Source organism: Orcinus orca, chromosome 20 (assembly GCF_937001465.1).
Source record: "Orcinus orca chromosome 20, mOrcOrc1.1, whole genome shotgun sequence".
Classification (NCBI taxonomy): Eukaryota; Metazoa; Chordata; class Mammalia; order Artiodactyla; family Delphinidae; genus Orcinus; species Orcinus orca.
This window is the reverse complement of record NC_064578.1, coordinates 55,437,440-55,459,474: the sequence shown is the minus strand read 5'-3', so window position 1 is coordinate 55,459,474 and position 22,035 is coordinate 55,437,440. Positions and strand designations below refer to the sequence as shown.

Below are 22,035 nucleotides of genomic sequence, written 5' to 3'. Positions count from 1 at the left end.
GACGACCTGTGTGTACACTGAGATCATCAGTGAGGGTGCTGCAGCTGGTTTATACTCGAACATTCCAGCTCTGCATACAGTGCATTCCCACTGGCACCGTGCAGTTGGCCAAAAGAGAGTATTTACGCCAAAGAAACAGACGATTGCCACAGTTAGGGCTTTTGAAAAAGTGATACATTTCTAGAGCCATTTTAGCAGCACACCCACTGGCTGTCACTTCAAACACCATTGTGCTCATTCAAACACCTCGTGTTTCTGGAGAAACTGTACTAGGTGTTGTCTCATGAGGAGAGAATAGATTGATGGGTCCAGGAAAAGTTTTAGGGAATAGTTTTAGATTTACCTGTTCCAAACTGGAGACTGTTTTCACCCACTTATTCAGTTATTAAAACAGAGTCTGTGTTATGGGATGAACGAATAAGGGTCAATGACACACATTAGCGAATGTGGAAATTAAAACTAAAGCAACATGTGTTTCATGATAAGTGAAACAGAACATGAATATGTATAAAGGTAAGGACCCAAACCTGCCGTGTGGGATGTGCCTCACGTCACAGGGGTGAGAGGGGACGGGGCAGTCAGGGAGAGTCATCGCTGGTGGGGAGGGAAGGCACCATGGTTATCCGAGGCCCAGTCCTCCACAGGGACTCCCGGGCCTTCTCCTGCACCCACACCATGTCTCTCCCTCCCTGGTCAGACAGTTCACACAACACGTGCTGCAGATTCTCTTCCAGAACCTCCTGGGCACATAAGGTCGTGACAGGGCTCCACCACTCGGACGGTGCACGGTCCCCTCTTGTGTTCAGCTCCTGGCTGCATCTTGGGCTCCTCCGTGGCCGTGTTGAGCCTGAAAGAGCAGAATCCCGAGGCCCAGCAGGACGGAGCCGGCCATGCCCATCCGGATGAGGTTCTCCACTGTGTAGTCTTGGCGGTGTGAGGGTAGGGATTCTGGACGAGAGATCACACGGTCAGAGCAGATCCCAGTCACCCTAGACTCCAGGATGTCCACCCAGGGAACCTGCCTCTCCTTGACAGGACATGACCCTCGGAGCCCAGCCCCATAGCTGAGTGATTTCATCACTCGTGGGATCTGACTTGTTTTTTGGCGGGTGGATGGTGTCAGCTGCTCATGAGAATCGTAAAGTGAGGGTGTGAGTGAGGAGTTGGGGAGACACGAGCCCTTCTCCTGGGTCCTGTGTCGTCACTGCCTCCAATTCTCATATTACAGCTTCTACACAGTTCCTTAATGAGCCCTTCCTCTAATATGCCAGGTTCCCTCTGCTCTCCTCATTGGGTTCTCTCAGCCGCCATGTGTTCTTTGAATTCAGAACCTGCTTTGGAATCACTTTGGAACAGAGTTGGCTGTGCCCCCGGTGCTCAGGATCAGTGAGAAAGTGGTCTCTTAAGACAGAAATAATTGAGTGCTGTGTGTTCTGTGTTCAGTCTGAGATGGGACCCTACAATCTTACTCTCCTACTTCTGGGAGTTCCCACTGGTTCAACAGCTGAGGACCCAGGATCCAGTGATGAGACTTTGGCGTCAGGGGCCATTGAATGTCCTCCTCTCTGGAGGCCCACTGTGTCCCCTCATTCATTACTACCTCAGACATTTCTGGGGACAGAGCCCTGAGCTGACTGAGTCAGAGGGGACAGGGTCAGGGCCCCTCACCTGAGACCGCGAGCTCCAGGGGGGCACTGGCGTGTGACAGCAGGTAGGGGTTACTGCTGAGTGAGCTGTAGCACCTGTAGGTCCCATTGTGGGCTGAGGTCACGGGACTCATGGAGAATTCGGCCTGGAAATGCCCACCTCGGTACTTTGATCTAAGACGCAGTGGGGGCCAGGCTGCCCCCTCCTTGGACAGAAGGAAAGTTTCCTTTCTGCTCCCTGACTGACACAGCAGGGTCACGTTCTCTCCTGAGGCCACCAGGGGGCCCGGCTGCACCGAGAGGGAGGGCGTGTCAGGGAACGACCCTAGAGAGAGGAAGGGGGGTGAGGGGCTGCCCGCCCCCTGGTTCTGAACTGCGACTCAGCTGGGCCTCCCTGAGGCCCCTCATCTCTGTCTGTCTCTCTTTTCTCCGAGTCTCTCCCTCTCCCTGCCCACCCCCGTCTCTCTCTGTCTCCCTCCCTTTCTCCCTGGGGACCCCTCACGCCTGGTCCCAGCATCACCAGCTGGGGCTCCCCCGGCAGGGCCTGTGCAGAGTCTGGGTCCCTGACTGACCCGCTGGCTCCTCACCTGCCACCAGGATGTCCAGGGGGTCACTGGGGGCCGACCACTCGGAGGAGAGGTTGTGTCCACCGTAGCATCTGTACCGGCCCGCGTGGGTGTTGGTCACCGGGCCCAGGGGGAAGCCGGCCTGAGAGAGCCCAGCCTGGGGCTGCCGGCCAGGGTGCTGGGGGAGGGCCTGTCTCCCCTCCTGGGACAGAGCGAATCTGTCATAGCCGACGTCAGAGCGACACTGGAGGGTCAGGCTCTGTCCAGAGGCCACGACAGGGCCCTGCGGGGTCAGGAGGGAGGGCTTCCCAGACACACCTGGGGGAAGACCAGCCCTGGGCTGTAGGGGCTGGTTCCTCCCATGAAGCCCCTTCTCCCATCCTGGTCCCCAGGCCTCACTGTCACTCACACTCTGTGTCTCTGTCCTGTGCGCCCCGCTCCCCCCTCACCCCACCCTCTCATCTGGGACAATCCTGGGAGAAAAGCATCTAATAATCTGTCTCGTGCCTCAAAAAGTGCGTGAGGCCGGGGGGGACCTCCTCACCTGGGACCAGGAGCTCCAGGGGGTCACTGGGGGCCGACCACACCTGGGGGGTGTCCCTGTAAAAGCCGTGGCATCTGAACATCCACCTGTGGCTGGGGGTCACGCGACCCACGGGGAGCAGGGCCTGGGTCTGCCCATGGGGGCCTGGCTGTGCATCCAGGGTCCAGGAGGACTGGGGTTCTCCTTCCTTAGTCAGAATGAACCCGTCCAGTCCCTCCCATGAGCCACACTGGAGGGTCACGTTCCCTCCCGAGGTGACCACAGGGCTCGGCAGGGCTGAGAGGGTGGGTTTGCTGTGGGCCCCTAGGAGAGAAGGAGGGAGCTTGTGAAATGGTGCTCACACGCCCCTTTCCTCCACCAGGGCTGGGCTGTGAGAGGGACAGACCCCTGAGAGCAGACCCCATTCCTGAGGGCAGAGCATGAGGCTGGGACCCCCGAGTGTCCTCTCACCTGTCACCACCAGCTCCAGGGGGCCACTGCTCTCTGACCAGCCAGTGGGGCTGCGATAGTAACAGTGATATCTCCCTGCATAGTCCTGTGTCATGTATGAGATGGAGAAATTGCCCTTGTTCCCGGGCGCCAGTGAGGGCCATCTGTCCCAGGGAGGTGAGCTTCCCTCTTTATCCAAACGGAACATCTGGGCCCCCCGGGTCCCCTGACACCAGATGGTCACGGGGCTCCCCCAGGGGATCACAGAGCCTGGCTCAGCCCAGATGGTGGGTTTGGGGAGGGTGCCTGGAAGGACATCAGAGGCTGGGTCACAAGACATCCTCACCCCAGGTTCCCAGCTCTCAGCCCCCAACCTCCCGGACTCCCCCTCCTTCAGCCCAGAGCCGCTGCTCCCCACCCTATTGCCTGGGGGTGGTCCCTTGTCCCCATGATCAGTAGAGAGGTGGGACACCTGGGGACAGACTCACCTGCCTGCACCTGGGTCCTCAGGCCCACACTCAGCCCTGGAAGAGAGACCCCTGTGAGAGGTTCGCCCTGAATCCTGAGCAGCGCCTCTCCTACCCGTGAGCCTCCTGAGTCCTGGGGTCTCCTGACAGAGCAGCCTGGCTGTGGGGAGGGGTCCGTCCCTGTCTGGGGCTTCCCCTCCCCCTCCTCCATCTCACCGAGGCAGAGCAGGGCCGTGAGGCTGGGGGTCATGGCGTCTCGTCCCTGTGGTCCAGGCGGTGCAGATGGAGGAGACCACGGTGCCCTCAGGACGGAGACCCGAGGGTGTGTCCACTGGGAGGCTGGTCCTCCCCGTCACGGGGCTGTCACGTCAGCAGCCCCACAGGAAGGGGAACTGCCCCTCCCCAGGAGCCTGGCTCTCATTCCCATGACAGACCCGGTGTCTTCCTGAGACGCCCCTTCCATATGAGGGTGACCCAGGCACGTCTTTCCCTCTCAGAGCATCGCCGTTGGGTCTCCTTCGTCCTTAGCCGGTCCATCGGCAGGTCCCTGTGGGGTCCTCACCGTGGACAGGGGTCACCCAGGCCCTGGCGATGCTTCAGGGAGGTTGCAGGTTCCTGCTGCACCGCAGAGCTCAGATCAGCAGAGACACACGTTTAACATCTGCCTACAGCTCCGTGGAGGTCAGTGTGGCAATGAGCACAGAGGAGAAGTTCGGGGCAATAAGGAAGGAAACATGCCTGCTCCCCTGGCCCCAGAGTGTGGGTTTGCTTTCTGTCTCAGCCCCCTTCAGGGACTTCTCCCTTTTTCTTGAAACAGCGTCCACCCCACCTTCCTGGGAACAAGCCCCTGAGTCGTTCCTGCCTGCTCGGTGGCCCTTGATCCTTGGACAGGGCTCTCCTCCCCGTCCTGTCATCCTGCCTGGAAGCTTAGGGGACCTTGATTTGAGGTAGAGGTCTCCCTTTGAAGGAAAACATCTCTATTTAACTCTGTCCCCACTGCTCTTGTAACCGTGAGGGCAGTGCCCTTTCTGAGCCTGAGTTTCCTCCTCTGCATGTTGTCGTGAGCCCCACTCCTCAGAGTGGCTGTGAGCTCAGTGGTGTCAGGTTCATTGCAGGATCACCGTTGTTAATTTCCAGAGCAGGTGACAACAGCAGTGGGTGGGACATGAGAGGATCCTGGGCTCAGACTCCACGGCAAAGTGGGTGGTTGTGGTGCCCACCTAAGAGCCCTCCTCTGCTCCTAACACTGAGAAATGCTATTTTGAATATTTCTGAAACACGTACCCACAGACACATGCAGAAAAAGAGAAAGAAAGTTCCCCAAATGGAGAGGGAACCAGACCAAAGAAGAGGGAACTAGGCTGAGTGGCCCCCGCTGACCGGGATCATTAAGAGGGTCATAGGGAGGAGGTTCCCACCTGTGTGGACAGAGAGAGGGACCCAGGTCCTCACAGGCAGGGAGGGGTCAGGGCTCCAGGTGAAGTTTGAAGCTGCGGCCCCACTTCGCCACCTTTCTGGACGGGCACTGGGATAGCTCTGCTCACTGCCCGTGGTCAGCATTGAGCCACCTCCCCTGTGTGGCGTGAAACAGACTCAGTCCACGATTGTCAGCCCTGGGCGTCCACCCTCATGAGAGTGTGAGGGTCCCATTGGACCATCCCTGAGGCCACAGCTGTGAGCAGATGCTAAGTCTGAGACGGTGGGCAGCACGGGGCAGAGCAGCTGCAGCAGTCGCCCCTGGTCAGCCTGACTCCCAGGACAGCCCCGGGAGAAGCCTTCTAGGAGAGACCGGGGGTGTGAGGGCAGAGCCTTTAACAGGAATGGACATCACAGTGACTCTAGTAATGATGACAGTGCTACGGACAGCCGTCTGCTGTCGAATGGGGGTGTCCTAGGCAAGGAAACAGAATCAGTAGGAAACCAATAAAGAGGTGAAAAAAAATGTAGAACATACTTGATGTGAATATCTTGATTGTATCACAACACAATTAGTGGCTTTGCTGAAATAAAAATATGAAAAAAAGAATCAGTAGGAGAATATGACAGTCGATTTAAATTAAGCGTGTTTAAGTATCTGAAAAATAAAGGGAGGCAACCATATGGATTATTTTATAGAAGAAAGGGCAGTTATTAAGAACTAGAAAAGGTAGAGATGACAAATCCAGTAGGATGAACACATTAAAAAACGTCACCCCATCAAGGACAAGACAGCTGAGGGACCAGTTATGGAATTGAATACAATATCGAGGAAATGTTCCACAATGAAGGTTAGAGAGACCAGAAATGGAAATTCAAGATACTTGGGGAATAGAATGAGGAGGGCCCACGTCATATCTATTGTAAGTGTCAGAAGGAAAGGTCGTGACGTATAACAACGGCCAAAGAAATGAAGAATTGAACATTTTTCAGAGATGAGGACAGGGCAACTAAGTGCTAGGACGCCTGTATTTAAAAGTGACATCTGGGGTTCACGATGGCGGAGCAGAAGGACGTGCTCTCACTCTCTCTTGCAAGAGCACCGGAATCACAACTAACTGCTGAACAGTCATCGACAGGAAGACACTGGAACTCACCAAAAAAGATACCTCACGTGCAAAGACAAAGGAGAAGCCGCAATGAGATGGTAGGAGGGGCGCTATCACAATAAAATCAAATCCCATAACTGCTGGGTGGGTGACTCACAAACTGGAGAACACTCATACCACATAAGTCCACCCACTGGAGTGAAGGTTCTGAACCCCATGTCAGGCTTCCCAACCTGGGGGTCCAGCAACGAGAGGAGGAATTTCTAGAGAATCAGACTTTGAAGGCTAGTGGGATTTGATTGCAGGACTTCAGCAGGACTGGGGGAAAGAGACTCCACTCTTGGAGGGCACACACAAAGTAGTGTGCACGTCAGGACCCAGGGGAAGGAGCAGTGACCGCATAGGAGACTGAACCAGACCTACCTGCTAGTCTTGGAGGGTCTCCTGCAGAGGAAGGGGGTGGCTGTGGCTCACTGTGAGGACAAGGACACTGGCAGCAGAAGTTCTGGGAAGTACTCCTTGGCGTGAGCCCTCCCAGAGTCTGCCATTAGCCCCACCCAAGAGCCCAGGGAAGGCTCCAGTGTTGGGTCTCCGCAGGCCAAACAACCAACAGGGAGGGAACTCAGCCCCACCCATCAGCAGACAAGCAGATGAAAGTTTTACTGAGCTCTGCCCACCAGAGCAACACCCAGCTCTACCCACCACCAGTCCCTCCCATTAGGAAACTTGCACAAGCCTCTTAGATAGCCTCATCCACCACCAGAGGGCAGACAGCAGAAGCAAGAAGAACTACAGTCCTGTAGCCTGTGGAACAAAAACCACATTCACAGAAAGATAGACAAGATGAAAAGGCAGAGGGCTACGTAGCAGGTGAAGGAGCAAGATAAAACCCCAGAAAAACAACTAAATGATGTGTAGATAGGCAACCTTCCAGAAAAAGAATTCAGAATAATGATAGTGAAGATGATCCAGGACCTCAGAAAAAGAGTGGAGGCAAAGGTCGAGAAGATGCAAGAAAGGTTTAACAAAGACCTAGAAGAATTAAAGTGCAAACACCTAGAAGAATTAAAGAACAAACAAACAGATGAACAATACAATAACTGAAACGGAAAATACACTAGGAGGAATCAATAGTAGAATAACTGAGGCAGAAGAACGGATAAGTGACCTGGAAGACAGAATGGTGGAATTCACTGCTGTGGAAGAGAATAAAGAAAAAAGAATGAAAAGAAATGAAGACAGCCTAAGAGACCTCTGGGACAGCATTAAACGCAATAACATTTGCATTGTAAGGGTCCCAAAAAAGGAAGAGAGAGAGAGAAAGGATCTGAGAAAATATTTGAAGAGATTGTAGTTGAAAACTTCCCTAACATAGGAAAGGAAATAGCCACCCACGTCCAGGAAGCACAGAGAGTCCCAGGTAGGATAAACCCAAGGAGAAAAAACGCCAAGACACGTAGTAATCAAATTGACAAAAATTAAAGATGACGAAAAAATATTGAAAGCAACAAGGGAAAAACAACATACAAGGGAATTCCCATAAGGTTAACAGCTGATTTTTCAGCAGAAACTCTACAAGCCAGAAGGGAGTGGCATGACATATTTAAAATGATGAAAGGGAAGAACCTACAACCAAGATTACTCTACCGAGCAAGGATCTCATTCAGATTCGACAGAGAAATCAAAACCTTTACAGACAAGCAAACGCTAAGAGAATTCAGCACCACAAAACCAGCTCTACAACAAATGCTACAGGAACTTCTCTAAGTGAGAAACACTACAGAAGAACAAGAGCTACAAAAACAAACCCAGAACAATTAAGAACATGGGAATAGGAACATACGTATCAATAATTACCTTAAACATGAATGGATTAAATGCTCCAACCAAAAGACACAGGCTTGCTGAATGGATACAAAAACAAGACCCATATATAGGCTGTCTACAAGAGACCCAATTCAGACCTAGGGACACATACAGACTGAAAGTGAGGGGATGGAAAAAGATATTCCATGAAAATTAGAAATCAAAAGAAAGCTGGAGTAGCAATACTCATATCAGATAAAATAGAGATTAAAATAAAGAATGTTACAAGAGAAAAGGAAGGACATAATGATCAAGGGATCAATCCAAGAAGAAGATATAACAATTATAAATATATATGCACCCAACATAGGAGCACCTCAATACATAAGGCAACTATCAGCTATAAAAGAGGAAATTGACAGTAACACAATAATAATGGGGGACTTTAACACCTCACTTACACCAATGGACAGATCATCCAAACAGAAAATTAATAAGGAAACACAAGCTTTAGATGACACAATAGACCAGAGAGATTTAATTGATATTTATAGGACATTCCACCCCAAAACAGCAGATTACACTTTCTTTTCAAGTGTGCACGGAACACTATCCAGGGTAGATCACATCTTAGGTCACAAATCAAGCCTCAGTAAATTTAAAAAAATTGAAATCGTATGAAGCATGTTTTCTGACCACAACACTATGAGATTAGAAATCAGTTACAGGGAAAAAAAATGTAAAAACCACAAACACATGGAGGCTAAACAGTATGTTACTAAATAACCAAGAGATCATGGAAGAAATAAAAAAGGAAATCAAAAAAAATACCTAGAGACAAATGACAATGAAAACACGATGACCCGAAACCTATGGGATGCAGCAAAAGCAGTTCTAAGAAGGAAGTTTATAGCAATATAAGCCTACCTCAAGAAACAGGAAACATCTCAAATAAACAATCTAACCTTACACCTAAAGGAACTAGAGAAAGAAGAAAAAACAAAGCCCAAAGTTAGCAGAAGGAAAGAAATCATAATGATCAGAGCAGAAATAAAGGAAATAGAAACAAAGAAAATAATAGCAAAGATCAATAAAACTAAAAGCTGGTTCTTTGAGAAGATAAACAAAATTGATAAACCAGTAGCCAGACTCATCAAGAAAAAGAGGAAGAGGACTCAGATCAGTAAAATTAGAAATAAAAAGGAGAAGTTACAAAAGACACTGCAGAAATACAATGCATCCTAAGAGACTACTACAAGCAACTCTGTGAATAAAATGAACAACCTGGAAGAAATGGACAAATTCTTAGAAAGGTATAACCTTCCAAGAGTGAACCAGGAAGAAATAGAAAATATGAACAGACCAATGACAAGTAATGAAATTGAAACTCTGATGAAAATTTTCCAACAAACAAAAGTCCAGGACCAGATGGCTTCACAGGTGAATTCTATCAAACATTTACAGAAGAGCTAACACCCATCCTTCTCAAACTCTTCCAAAAAATTGCAGAGGAAGGAACACCCCCAAACTCATTGTATGAGGCCATCATCACCCTGATACAAAAACCAGACAAAGATATTACAAAAAAAGAAAATTACAGACCAATTTCACTGATGAATATAGATGCAAAAATCCTCAACAAAATACTAGCAAACAGAATCCAACAACACATTAAAAGGATCATACACCATGATCAAGTGGGCTTTATCCCAGGGATGCAAGGATTCTTCAATATATGCAAATCAATGTGATACACCATATTAACAAATTGAAGAATAAAAACCATATGATCATCTCAATAAATTCAGAAAAAGCTTTTGACAAAATTCATCACTGATTTATGATAAAAACTCTCCAGAAAGTGGGCATAGAGGGAACCTACCTCAACATAATATAGGCCATATATGACAAACCCACAGCAAACATCATTCTCAATGGTGAAAAACAAAGTATTTCCTCTAAGATCAGGAACGAGACAAGGTTGTCCACTCTTGCCACTTTTATTCAACATAGTTTTGGAAGGCCTAGCCACGGCAATCAGAGAAGAAAAAGAAATAAAAGGAATACAAATTGGAAAAGAAGAAGTAAAACTGTCACTGTTTGCAGATGACATGAGAGAATACAAACATAGAGAATCCTAAAGATGCCACCAGGAAACCACTTAGAGCTAATCAACGAATTTGGTAAAGTTGCAGGATACAAAATTAATGCACAGAAATCTCTTGCATTCCTATAAACTAATGATGAAAAAGCTGAAAGAGAAATTAAGGAAACACTCCCATTTACCATTGCAACAAAAAGAATAAAATACCTAGGAATAAACCTACCTAGGAAGACAAAAGACCTGTATGCAGAAAACTATAAGACACTGATGAAAGAAATTAAAGATGATACCAACAGATGGAGAGATATACCATGTTCTTGGATTGGAAGAATCAATATTGTGAAAATGACTATACTACCCAAAGCAATCTACAGATTCAGTGCAATCTCTATCAAATTACCAATGGCTATTTTTACAGAACTGGAACAAAACTTAAAATTTTTATGGAACCGCAAAGGACCCCAGATAGCCAAAGCAGTCTTGAGGGTAAAAAATGGAGCTGGAGGAATCAGACTCCCTGACCTCAGACTATACTACAAAGCTACAGTAATCAAGACAGTATGGCACTGGCAGAATAACAGAAATATAGGTCAATGGAACAGGATAGAAAGCCCAGAGATAAACCCACACACCTATGGTCAACTAATCTATGACAAAGGAGGCCAGGATATACAATGGAGAAAAGACAGTCTCTTCAATAAGTGGTGCTGGGAAAATTGGACAGCTACATGTAAAAGAATGAAATTAGAACACTCCCTAACACCATACACAAAAATAAACTCAAAATGTATTAGAGACCTAAATGTAAGACTGGACACTATAAAACTCTCAGAGGAAAACATAGGAAGAATACTCTTTGACATAAACCACAGCAAGATCTTTTTTGATCCACCTCCTAGAGTAATGGAAATAAAAACAAAAATAAATGGGACCTAATGAAACTTCAAAGCTTTTGCACAGCAAAGGAAACTACAAAAATGATGAAAAGACAACCCTCAGAATGGGAGAAAATATTTGCAAACGAATCCACAGACAAAGGATTATCTCCAAAATATATAAACAGCTGATGCAGCTCAATATGAAAAAAACAACCCAATCCAAAAATAGGCAGAAGACCTAAATAGACATTTCTCCAAAGAAGACATACACATGGCCAAGAAGCACATGAAAAGCTGCTCAACATCACTAATTATTAGAGAAATGCAAATCAAAACTACAATGAGGTATCACCTCACACCAGTTAGAATGGGCATCATCAGAAAATCAACAAACAACAAATGCTGGAGAGGGTGTGGAGAAAAGGGAACGTTCTTGCACTGTTGGTGGGAATGTAAATTGATACAGCCACTATGGAGAAAAGTATGGAGGTTCCTTAAAAAACTAAAAATAGAATTACCATATGACCCAGCAATCCCAATACTGGGCATATACCCAGAGAAAACCATAATTCAAAAAGACAAATGCACCCCAATGTTCATTGCAGCACTATTTACAGTAGCCAGGTCATGGAAGCAACCTAAATGCCCATCGACAGACGAATGGATAAAGAAGATGTGGTACATATATACAATGGAATATTACTCAGGCATAAAAAGAAATGAAATTGGGTCATTTGTAGAGATGTGGATGGATCCAGAGACTGTCATACAGAGTGAAGTAAGTCAGAAAGAGAAAAACAAATATCGTATATTAACACATCTATGTGGAACTTAGAAAAATGGTACAGATGAACCGGTTTGCAGGGCAGAAATTAAGACACAGATGTAGAGAACAAACCTATGGACACCAAGGGGGGAAAGTGGCGGGTGGTGGTGGTGGTGGTGGTGTGATGAATTGGGAGATTGGGATTGACATATATACACTAATATGTATTAAATGGATAACTAATAAGAACCTGCTGTATAAAAAAATAAAATAAAATTCAAAAAAAGAAAAACAGCCCAAATATATTATCTTATGGCTCTTGGAATTCAGCAGTATACAGTCAGGTCACTGGTATAAAGTCAGGGAACAGGGAGACACTCATTTACTTCATCTCCATCCAGAACCGGAAGTCTCGAAGGCGGTTGAATTCTATATATTGACCTTGTATGCAGCGATGCAGGAAAACTTTTTAATTAGAGTAGAAGATCTTTACATTATTTTCGATTTTCTGCGAACACAGCTGTGCAGTCTCTTAGTAATACAATATTATTCTTACCCACTTCAGAGCTTCTCGCCTTGTTTTGTTTCACTTACTTGGTTGGTGCCTCCAGGGCCCTGGTGAATACAAGTGGTCATACGGAACATACTTGGATCATTGCCAGTCGTAGACGAAAGGACCTCAGGTTCTCACCTGTACAAGTGACGTCTAGTGTTGTTAAACATGCCCTCATCAACGAAAGGGAATTCCCTTCTATTTCTGATGCGTTTTTATTTTCACCAGGAATTGTTGGTATATTTTATCAAAGGCTTTGTCTGCATCTGTTAAGGTGATTATTTTTTATTTGTTCTGTTAAGGTATTGCATTATGTGATAGATTTTAAGCTACTCTAGCCTTCAAAATAAAACATCCCACAGTATGGTCATGAAGTAATGTCCTTTTTATATATCACTAAATCTTATTTGTGTACACTTTATTTAGGGATTTCCATCTAAGCTCATGTGAGAGATCTTCCTGTGACTTCCCCATGTATAATTCCCTTGTCAGGTTTTGGTATAAATATTGTCCTGATCTGATGTGTTGAGGTATGTTTCTTCTTTTTCTGTTCTCGGGAAATGTTTGTGCAATTTTGGGGTGTGTGTGTGCGTGTGCGTGTGTCTTTCACGAGTACATAAGTGCTCGGAAGAAATCACCAGTGAAGCCGCCTGAACTGCACATTTATACGTCGGACAATGATGACCGTCACAGCATTTGTCTGCATCCCATCACACAGTCGCCATTTCTTTTTTTGGTGAGAACATTTGAGATCTGCTCTCTTCAAAACACTCAAGAGGGGCTTCCCTGGTGGCGCAGTAGTTGAGAGTCTGCCTGCCGATGCAGGGGACACGGGTTCGTGCCCCGGTCCGGGAAGATCCCACATGCCGCGGAGCGGCTGGGCCCGTGAGCCATGGCTGCTGAGCCTGCGCGTCCGGAGCCTGTGCTCTGCAACGGGAGAGGCCACAACAGTGAGAGGCCCGCGTACCGAAGGAAAAAAAAAAACACTCAAGAATGGGATACAGTGTGATTAGCTGTAACCACCATGCTGTATATTAGATCCCCAGAACTTATTCATCTTATAACTGGAAGCTTGTGCCCTTTGACCAATATCTTCCCATTTCCCCCTTGCTCCAACCCCGGGAACCAGCATTCTACTATTTCTTTCATTTTGATTTTGTTAGATTCTATATAGTTCAGTCGTGGGTAAGTTTGGATTAGAGTCACTGTATAAGGTGATAGATTTTCCACTTATTTTGTCCATTTAGTAAATTGTACACGTGAAGATTTCCATCCCATCTACATTTTCTGTATGTTGGCGTCAAATTTCTCATAATGTTCTGTTACTGTCTTTATAACGTCTGTAGGATTTGTAGTGCTGTCTGCAATCCCTTTCATGCTATTAGAAGTGTGAGCCTTCTCTTTTTCCCTCGGCTGTGGTGGCTAGGATTCATGAATGTTTTCAAGAATGAGTTTATTTTTTGCCTTAATTGATTTTCTCTACTTTTTGGTTGTCTTCATTATTAGCTACCCTTGTCATTATTATTCCCACCTTCTACCTTCATTTGAAATAATTCGCTATTTTTTCCTGAAGTCTTGGTATGATATGTTAGGTCATCGATTTTTTTAAAGCCTTTTCTAATATATTCATTCATGATTCTTAATTTTCTCATTTCATATGTTTGATGTGTATTATTTACATTATCATTCATTGAAAACATTTTCCCACTTCTGTTTTGTTTTTTTGTTTGTTTTTTTTTTCGTTTTGATTTTGGTTTTCAGTTCACACATTGATTTTTGAGAAGTCTGTTGCATTATTTCCCAAATGTAAGGATATTAGTTATCTTTGAGGGTAGAATCAGGTGACTGCCAAAGGGCCCCAGGGGCTCCTGGTGGTCTGTGTTGGGAGTCCAGGCTGTCTGATGGTCGTTAGGTGGTGTCCACTGCGGGCAGGCAGCTCCTGTGCCTTCCGGGGTCCGTGCAGTCTTCCTCCCTGGAGCGTGGGGTCTGGGTCCTTCCTGGGCTAGCGGACGGCGAGAGCAGCATACACGCTGGGCTCTTCTGGGGGCTCCCCTGACTGGGGGGCAGGGGTTGCAGTCTCCCGTCTGAAGGTCGAGTGGTTCAGCTGGGCATAGGTCACATCCTGGGGGGCTTCAGATGCGGCGGCCTGCGGTGGGGGAGAGGGAGGGAGGGTGTGCGGTTGGGGTGGGGGAAGCCTGGGCGCCCGGACAGGATGGGACCCACCTGACCGTCCCTCTGCCCGTCCTCTTCCGCTTGTCTGTCTTTCGTGTCCAGCAATCTCCCCGACAGGGAGGAAGGAGAGGTGGCCACCCCCCGCCTTAGTCTTGATCTTGAGTGGTTCACCTGGGCGTACGTCCCCTCCTGGGGGTCTGCATCCTGCCTGTTCTGCTGGAGGGAGAGAGTAGGACAGAAAGGGGACTCCTGGATCCACTGTGATCTCCTTCCGTCAGCTTTCCACTGTGTTGGCAGAGTGATGCTTTAAAACCTTAGGTCAGGTCACTTTCCTGATGGAAACTCCGGGGACCTCCTAACACCTTGGAGCCTCTGGATTCTTTCTACGGTTCTGATTTCAGTATTAACACGTTATCTCCCTTGCACATTTGGCTCCAGCCGCACGGCCATCTTCCTGCAAAAGCACGTCCCTGCCTCAGGACCTTTGCACTTGCTGCCCCCCCACCATGCACTCTGTCACCTTCTCTTGCTTTACTTTCCTTATCGGGACCTTGCATTCTAGGACGCTACCTGCTTCTTTACATATAGTCTTCTCACCCACCAGGTGAGCTCCCTGCTGCACCTGCAGCACCTACAGGGAGCTGGGGGGGTGCGCTCTCCTTGTGCACCACTTTTGGGTGAATGAAGGAAGGGGGGCCTGGGGACTTTCGGGTGATTCACTTATTCACAAATCCTCTTGAGACGTGGGGCTTCTCTGCAACGCCAGAAGGTCAGACAGAGGACGGGGAGCCAGGAAAGGGGACCCCGAAGGAGGGGCCATGAGGTCACAAGGAAGCAGGAGGGGTGGAGTCACAGCAGGACGACCCAGGAAGCCCGGAAGGAGAGGTCAGTGTGGGACGCTGCTGGAGCTGGGATGTGAGGACAGAGACGTGTCCCTTGGACTGAGTTTGGCAACAAGAAGGTCTCTGGTGGCCTGGACAGGAGCAGGGGTCTCACCGGATGGTCCAGCTGCACCCCGTCCTCAGGCTGTGTGTCCTTCACGGCAGCATCTGCTGGGGCAGAACAGGGTGTGTATCGCTTGGTGGGATCCCCTGAGATCCCTCAGGGCTGGAGCCCCTGCAGTGCATCCAGGAGGGGCCACTGAGACCCAGGGGTGAGGGGAAGTGTGGGGTTTCAGTCCTCACCCCCTGAGCCCACCCATTCCCAGCCTTCCCCTCCCCCACTGCCTCCAGAACCCTGTGTCCCCCACCCCGTCCTCTTCTGCTCACAGAGGGCCTGGTCCTGGGCGGCGGCGGCTGGGCAGGAGCTGGGGAGGAGGCGGGCGTGTTAGGGGGAGAATGAGGGGGAGCTGCGGGTGGGGCGGGCCTGGGGGTCTTCGGGGCGGGAGTTACCTGCTCTGCAGGCCTGTGTCCTTGGGCTCTGGGTCTGCAGCCCCTGCGGGAGGGTGGAAATCAGCCTCGCCCTGGGCTGGGGCAGATGACAGAGGCTTGGCCCTGGGACTCTTATGACCCCCGCCCCTCACACGAGATTCAGGAGGAAAGAAGGAGACCTGAACTCATACTTGCGTACATGTTTCAACAGTTCATGAGATTGAAAAGGAGGAAAATACCTTAAATTATACATGTCAGCTGACAGTACGTGTTTTCTTTCTAGATTTTTGAGTTTCAGACTCTGGACAATCTTTTTCTAAGCTGACCTTGCCCATCTCTTAGGTTTCCCTTCGGCTGGTGCCCTAAGCCCACCACCTCCAGTCACCCTGTTCCCTACTCACCCGACTTCCTGCATCTGCTCTGACCCCAGTGTCGGACGAGGAGGACGAGGGGCAGCAGGACGAAGGCCACCAAGACCCCGATCAGGACGTTCAGGTACCATTTGAGACCTGGGGCACCAGTGACGTCATGCATGAGCCCAAGATGCCATTTAATTGAGCGCCTACTGTGTGCAGGGTCGTGCTGGGGTCTGTGCATTCATCTCCTCTAACCCACCCCACCCATTTTACAGATGAGGAAACTGAGGCACAGAGAGGGAATTCACCAACCCCAGTGACCCAGTCTGGAGGTGGCAGAGCTGGGATTGGAACCCAGGGCTGTGGGCTCCCCGAGCTGTCCTCCTGCCACGCCCCGCCCAAGGTGGACACCATCTTTGTGCTCTGGGGGCTTCTCATCTGCAGGGGGACCTGTCCGAGGGTCTCATCTGGAGGCGAGGGGCCTTCCTTGTTACCCTCCCCTCCCCCACCACAGCAGGGACTGGGGGAGGGGCCGGCTGTGTGCGGTGGACTCTTCATCTTTCCCTCCCCCTCCCCGTACAATGCCACCATCACTGCGGCACTGGGGACAGGCCCCCATACAGTCACATCCTCAGGGGCCTCCCTGTGAGGCCTCCTCTCCTGGGGGGTCAGAGCCAGAAGTCAGAACTGAAGGAAATCTAAGCTCCGGGCCACGATTCTCTGCCTTTACACTTGGAGAAACTGAGGCCCAGGCAGGGGAAGGGGTTCCAAGTCAGCGTCTCCAGAGGTGTGTGAACTAAGGCCATATCTGAGCCCTGCCCCCCTGGGCCCAACACCATGTCCCACAGACCCTCACTCACCCGTCTGCGGGCCTGGCTCCGTGGGGGGACGGGCCCCAACTTCAGAGCCTCCTGGGGGTCAGGACAGGAGGTTAGGGTTGGGGGCTGCTTCTCCCCACGTCAGCTCACTGCTCCTCCCCCAGGATGGGCCCCGAGGGGTCATTCCCTCTCCATGACCCCCACCCTTCATCCACCAGCCTCAGAGCCCCTGGAGCCCTGGGGTCCTCCTGGCATCTCTGCTTGACCCCCAGCCTGTCCTTGAGGATCTGAGGGCATTAGATCCTCCCAGAGACCCTGAAACTGCCTTGGGGTGGCCTGTGCTCCTCTGCAGAGAGGCCTCAGTGACTCCCTAGTTGTTGAACTGGGGCCTGTCGGTGGGGGGCTGGGGCCCCCAGAGGGTCCTGGGAATGAGGACAGGAAGCGGGTGGGGCTGACCCTGGAGTCCCCACCTCATGAAACCTTTCCCTTACACCTGCCCTGTGGTCTCCTCTACAGTCGTCAGGTTCCGGATTCCAGGTGAGGTGAGAAGGTGTGGGAGGGGATGGGAGGGCCTCTGAGGGGCAGATCCCCCTCTGGGTGACCCTCCCTCACAGTCCCCTCACTCAACCCCAGCCCAGAGTGCTCAGGACAGAGCCCTGAGCTGACTGAGTCAGCAAGGACAGGGTCAGGGTCCCTCACCTGAGACCGCGAGCTCCAGGGGGGCACTGGCATGTGACAGCAGGTAGGGGTTACTGCTGAGTGAGCTGTAGCACCTGTAGGTCCCATTGTGGGCTGAGGTCACGGGACTCATGGAGAATTCGGCCTGGAAATGCCCACCTCGGTACTTTGATCTAAGACACAGTGGGGGCTGGGCTGCGCCCTCCTTGGACAGAAGGAAAGTTTCCCTTATGCTCCTTGACTGACACAGCAGGGTCGCATTCTCTCCTGAGGCCACCAGGGGGCCCGGCTGCACCGAGAGGGAGGGCGTGTCAGGGAACCACCCTAGAGAGAGGAAGGGGGGTGAGGGGCTGCCCGCCCCCTGGTTCCGAACTGCGACTCAGCAGGGCCTCCCTGAGGCCCCTCATCTCTGTCTGTCTCTGTTTTCTCCGAGTCTCTCCCTCTCCCTGCCCACCCCCGTCTCTCTCTGTCTCCCTCCCTCCCTCCCTGGGGACCCCTCACGCCTGGTCCCAGCATCACCAGCTGGGGCTCCCCCGGCAGGGCCTGTGCAGAGTCTGGGTCCCTGACTGACCCGCTGGCTCCTCACCTGCCACCAGGATGTCCAGGGGGTCACTGGGGGCCGACCACTCGGAGGAGAGGTTGTGTCCACCGTAGCATCTGTACCGGCCCGCGTGGGTGTTGGTCACCGGGCCCAGGGGGAAGTCGGCCTGAGAGAGCCCAGCCTGGGGCTGCCGGCCAGGGCGCTGGGGGAGGGCCTGTCTCCCCTCCTGGGACAGAGCGAATCTGTCATAGCCGACGTCAGAGCGACACTGGAGGGTCAGGCTCTGTCCAGAGGCCACGACAGGGCCCTGCGGGGTCAGGAGGGAGGGCTTCCCAGACACACCTGGGGGAAGACCAGCCCTGGGCTGTAGGGGCTGGTTCCTCCCATGAAGCCCCTTCTCCCATCCTGGTCCCCAGGCCTCACTGTCGCTCACACTCTGTGTCTCTGTCCTGTGCGCCCCGCTCCCCCCTCACCCCACCCTCTCATCTGGGACAATCCTGGGAGAAAAGCATCTAATAATCTGTCTCGTGCCTCAAGAAGTACGTGAGGCCAGGGTGGGACCTCCTCACCTGGGACCAGGAGCTCTAGGGGGTCACTGGGGGCCGACCACACCTGGGGGGTGTCCCTGTAAAAGCCGTGGCATCTGAACATCCACCTGTGGCTGGGGGTCACGCGACCCACGGGGAGCAGGGCCTGGGTCTGCCCATGGCGGCATGGCTGTGCATCCAGGGTCCAGGAGGACTTGGGTTCTCCTTCCTTAGTCAGAATGAACCCGTCCAGTCGCTGCCATGAGCCACACTGGAGGGTCACGTTCCCTCCCGAGGTCACCACAGGGCTCGGCAGGGCTGAGAGGGTGGGTTTGCTGTGGACCCCTAGGAGAGAAGGAGGGAGCTTGTGAAATGGGGCTCACACGCCCCTTTCCTCCCCCAGGGCTGGGCTGTGAGAGGGACACACCCCTGAGGGCAGTCCCCCTTCCTGAGGGCAGAGCCCGATGCTGGGACCCCTGAGTGTCCTCTCACCTGTCACCACCAGCTCCAGGGGGTCACTGCTCTCTGACCAGTCAGTGGGGCTGCAATAGTAACAGTGATATCTCCCTGCGTCAGATTGTGTCATATATGAGATGGAGAAGTTGCCCTTGTCCCCGGGCTCCAGTGGGGGCTGTCTGTACCAGGGAGGTGAGCTTCCCTCTTTATCCAAACGGAACATCTGGGCCCCCCGGGTCCCCTGACACCAGATGGTCACGGGGCTCCCCCAGGGGATCACAGAGCCTGGCTCAGCCCAGATGGTAGGTTTGGGGAGGGTGCCTGGAAGGACATCAGAGGCTGCGTCACAAGACATCCTCACCCCCAGGTCCCCTGCTCTCAGCCCCCAACCTCCCAGACTCCCCCTCCTTCAGCTCAGAACTGCTGTTCCCCACCCCATTGCCTGGGGGTGGCCCCTTGTCCCCATGAGCAGGAGGGAGCTGGGACACCTGGGGACAGACTCACCTGCCTGCACCTGGGTCCTCAGGCCCACACTCAGCCCTGGAAGAGAGACCCCTGTGAGAGGTTCGCCCTGAATCCTGAGCAGCGCCTCTCCTACCCGTGAGCCTCCTGAGTCCTGGGGTCTCCTGACAGAGCAGCCTGGCTGTGGGGAGGGGTCCGTCCCTGGCTGGGGCTTCCCCTCTCCCTCCTCCATCTCACTGAGGCAGAGCAGGGCCGTGAGGCTGGGGGTCATGGCGTCTCGTCCCTGTGGTCCAGGCGGTGCAGATGGAGGAGACCTCAGTGCCCTCAGGACGGAGACCCGAGGGTGTGTCCACTGGGAGGCTGGTCCTCCCCGTCACGGGGCTGTCACGTCAGCAGCCCCACAGGAAGGGGAACTGCCCCTCCCCAGGAGCCTGGCACTAGTTTCCACAGGGCTCAGGCTGGAGTGGGCAGCGGCCTTCTGCAGGCTGCCATGTCCCTGGACTCAGCCCCTCCCATCTTCCAAGCCCGCAGGCGCGTCTTTCCTTCTTCTGCTTCCGAGTCCCATCGACCTTGGCTCTGACCCCTCTACCTCGCTCCTTCACTCCTCAGGACCTTCGTGGTAACGTGCCCCCCCCCCCCGGGTAATCCAGGACTGTCTCCCCATCTCCAGCACTTAGAAGGTGCCTTGGGGGGATCTTCAGGGGAAATTCAGGGCTCATCCTAAGAGTACAAAATGATAATAATACAAATAGAACTCAGTATCCTTCTGCGCGGAGTAAGGTAGAGCAGGTAGTGAGTTTCAAAATCACGGTGACTTTCCTGCCCACCCCGTCTGAGCAGAGGGACAAGAGGACAGAGCCTGGGAGGCGACGCCGACTAAGGATACCTCGGGCAGGTGCCCGTCACCCCTAGCGCGGGTTTCAACACTAAAGGTTTCGCAGGAAGCAGAGCAGCTGTTTCCCTACACGTCAGTCTCTGTTACCATCCCAAATGAGATGCATGACGTCTCCTTTTTCAGAAAACAATTTCTGCGCGTCATAAACCCCAGATGTGAGCTCCAGACACGGTCCAAATACGCCATCAAGTGCCGCGAGCCTGATGCTGGCTTTCGAGCTGGACGGTCAGAAGATCAATGGTTCCTGCCCAAGGTATTTCCTCTCTCCCCACTTCAGTGGTTTGTGTTCATCTCCAAACGCTCCTAGATCATGGAGTCCTGTTTGGATTAATGAGATTTAAAACAAGCTCACGAATGGAGATGTTGGGTTCTTTCCTTCACAGCCTTGGTCATACTGGGGTTGATGAGAGACGTGACTGAGGGCTCCTGAGGAAGGGCAGACCCTGCAGAGAAAGGAAGCGTGATACACACAGAGCAGGAGGTTTGCCCAAAGCACTTCCTGGCTAGATGCCAGTTGTGCATTTTGGGGTGGAATACCACTCAAGCCATATTGTCCTTGTTTCTCCTTTTTGGTGATTGGGTCTTTCCTGACTTGGTTAATTCGGCATGCCCCAGGTTTCTCCAGAGTAAGGCTGTTATTTCCCCTTTGTAATTAATCACTGGTCTGTGGGGAGGTACTTTGAGAGTTTGTACGTATCATGCTCCTTATTAAATTTTCACTTTATAAGTTTAGCAGCTACTGACCCTATGCCATAGCAAAAGCTTCTCTTCTCCCAAATGCACCCATTCACGTGGAAATCACATTGTTTATAATATCCCAGTACTTTTAAATGCCTGTAAAATATGGCCAATCCTTCTTGTGTTTCTTCTGTCATAATAAGCAGACGCATCTAGACTTTCTTATTTCCTCACGACTCAGAGGCCGTATGGTGTGTTTTAATTTCTGGTTGATCTCGTCCCCACTACCCGCATAGCTCTTCTCTTTGTGTGTTTTCCTAAGTATTCTTACGTTTTTATTTTTCCATATGGAGCTTAGTATCAACTTGTCTAGTTCAAGAAGAAAAGCTTGTTAAACTCAAAAGCTTTTGCACAGCAAAGGAAACCATAAACAAAACAAAAAGACAGCCCACGGATTGGGAGAAAATATTTGTTGCAGATGATGTGACTGACAAGGGATTAGTCTCCAAAATTTACAAACAGCTCATGAGGCTTAATATCATCAAAACAAACAACCCAATCAAAAAATGGGCAGAAGACCTAAATAGACATTTCTCCAAAAAAGATACGGATGGCCAAGAGGCACATGAAACGATGTTCAACATCGCTAATTATTAGAGAAATGCAAATCAAAACTACAATGAGGTATCACCTCACACCAGTCAAAATGGCCATCATCAAAAAATCCACAAACAATAAATGCTGGAGAGGGTGTGGAGAGAAAGGAACCCTCCTGCACTGTTGGTGGGAATGTAAGTT

General features: G+C 50.9%; 1 protein-coding gene across 4 annotated transcripts; it reads right to left on the bottom strand.

Moving 5' to 3' along the window:
• Nucleotides 1-449: 449 nt before the first annotated feature.
• LOC101270586 (leukocyte immunoglobulin-like receptor subfamily A member 6) lies at nucleotides 450-19,950 on the bottom strand. 4 transcript variants are annotated; one of them, XM_049703489.1, is made up of 13 exons: nucleotides 19,902-19,950; nucleotides 19,707-19,742; nucleotides 19,239-19,523; nucleotides 18,789-19,091; nucleotides 18,265-18,561; nucleotides 17,700-18,002; nucleotides 17,043-17,093; nucleotides 16,228-16,335; nucleotides 15,848-15,923; nucleotides 15,725-15,762; nucleotides 15,453-15,505; nucleotides 14,508-14,672; nucleotides 13,721-14,430 (listed from the first exon to the last, which is right to left on the bottom strand). In XM_049703489.1, exons 1-13 carry the CDS (start codon nucleotides 19,933-19,935, stop codon nucleotides 14,287-14,289), a joined length of 1,893 nt encoding a protein of 630 aa, XP_049559446.1. In that variant the 5' UTR covers nucleotides 19,936-19,950; the 3' UTR covers nucleotides 13,721-14,286. The 4 variants fall into 4 exon arrangements, with proteins under 4 accessions (XP_049559444.1, XP_049559443.1, XP_049559445.1 ...); XM_049703487.1 differs by lacking the exons at nucleotides 13,721-14,430; nucleotides 14,508-14,672; nucleotides 15,453-15,505; ... (6 more) ...; nucleotides 18,789-19,091; nucleotides 19,239-19,523 and adding exons at nucleotides 450-948; nucleotides 1,669-1,971; nucleotides 2,234-2,530; nucleotides 2,757-3,059; nucleotides 3,207-3,491; XM_049703486.1 differs by lacking the exons at nucleotides 13,721-14,430; nucleotides 14,508-14,672; nucleotides 15,453-15,505; ... (8 more) ...; nucleotides 19,707-19,742; nucleotides 19,902-19,950 and adding exons at nucleotides 450-948; nucleotides 1,669-1,971; nucleotides 2,234-2,530; ... (2 more) ...; nucleotides 3,674-3,709; nucleotides 3,869-4,097.
• Nucleotides 19,951-22,035: the final 2,085 nt, after the last annotated feature.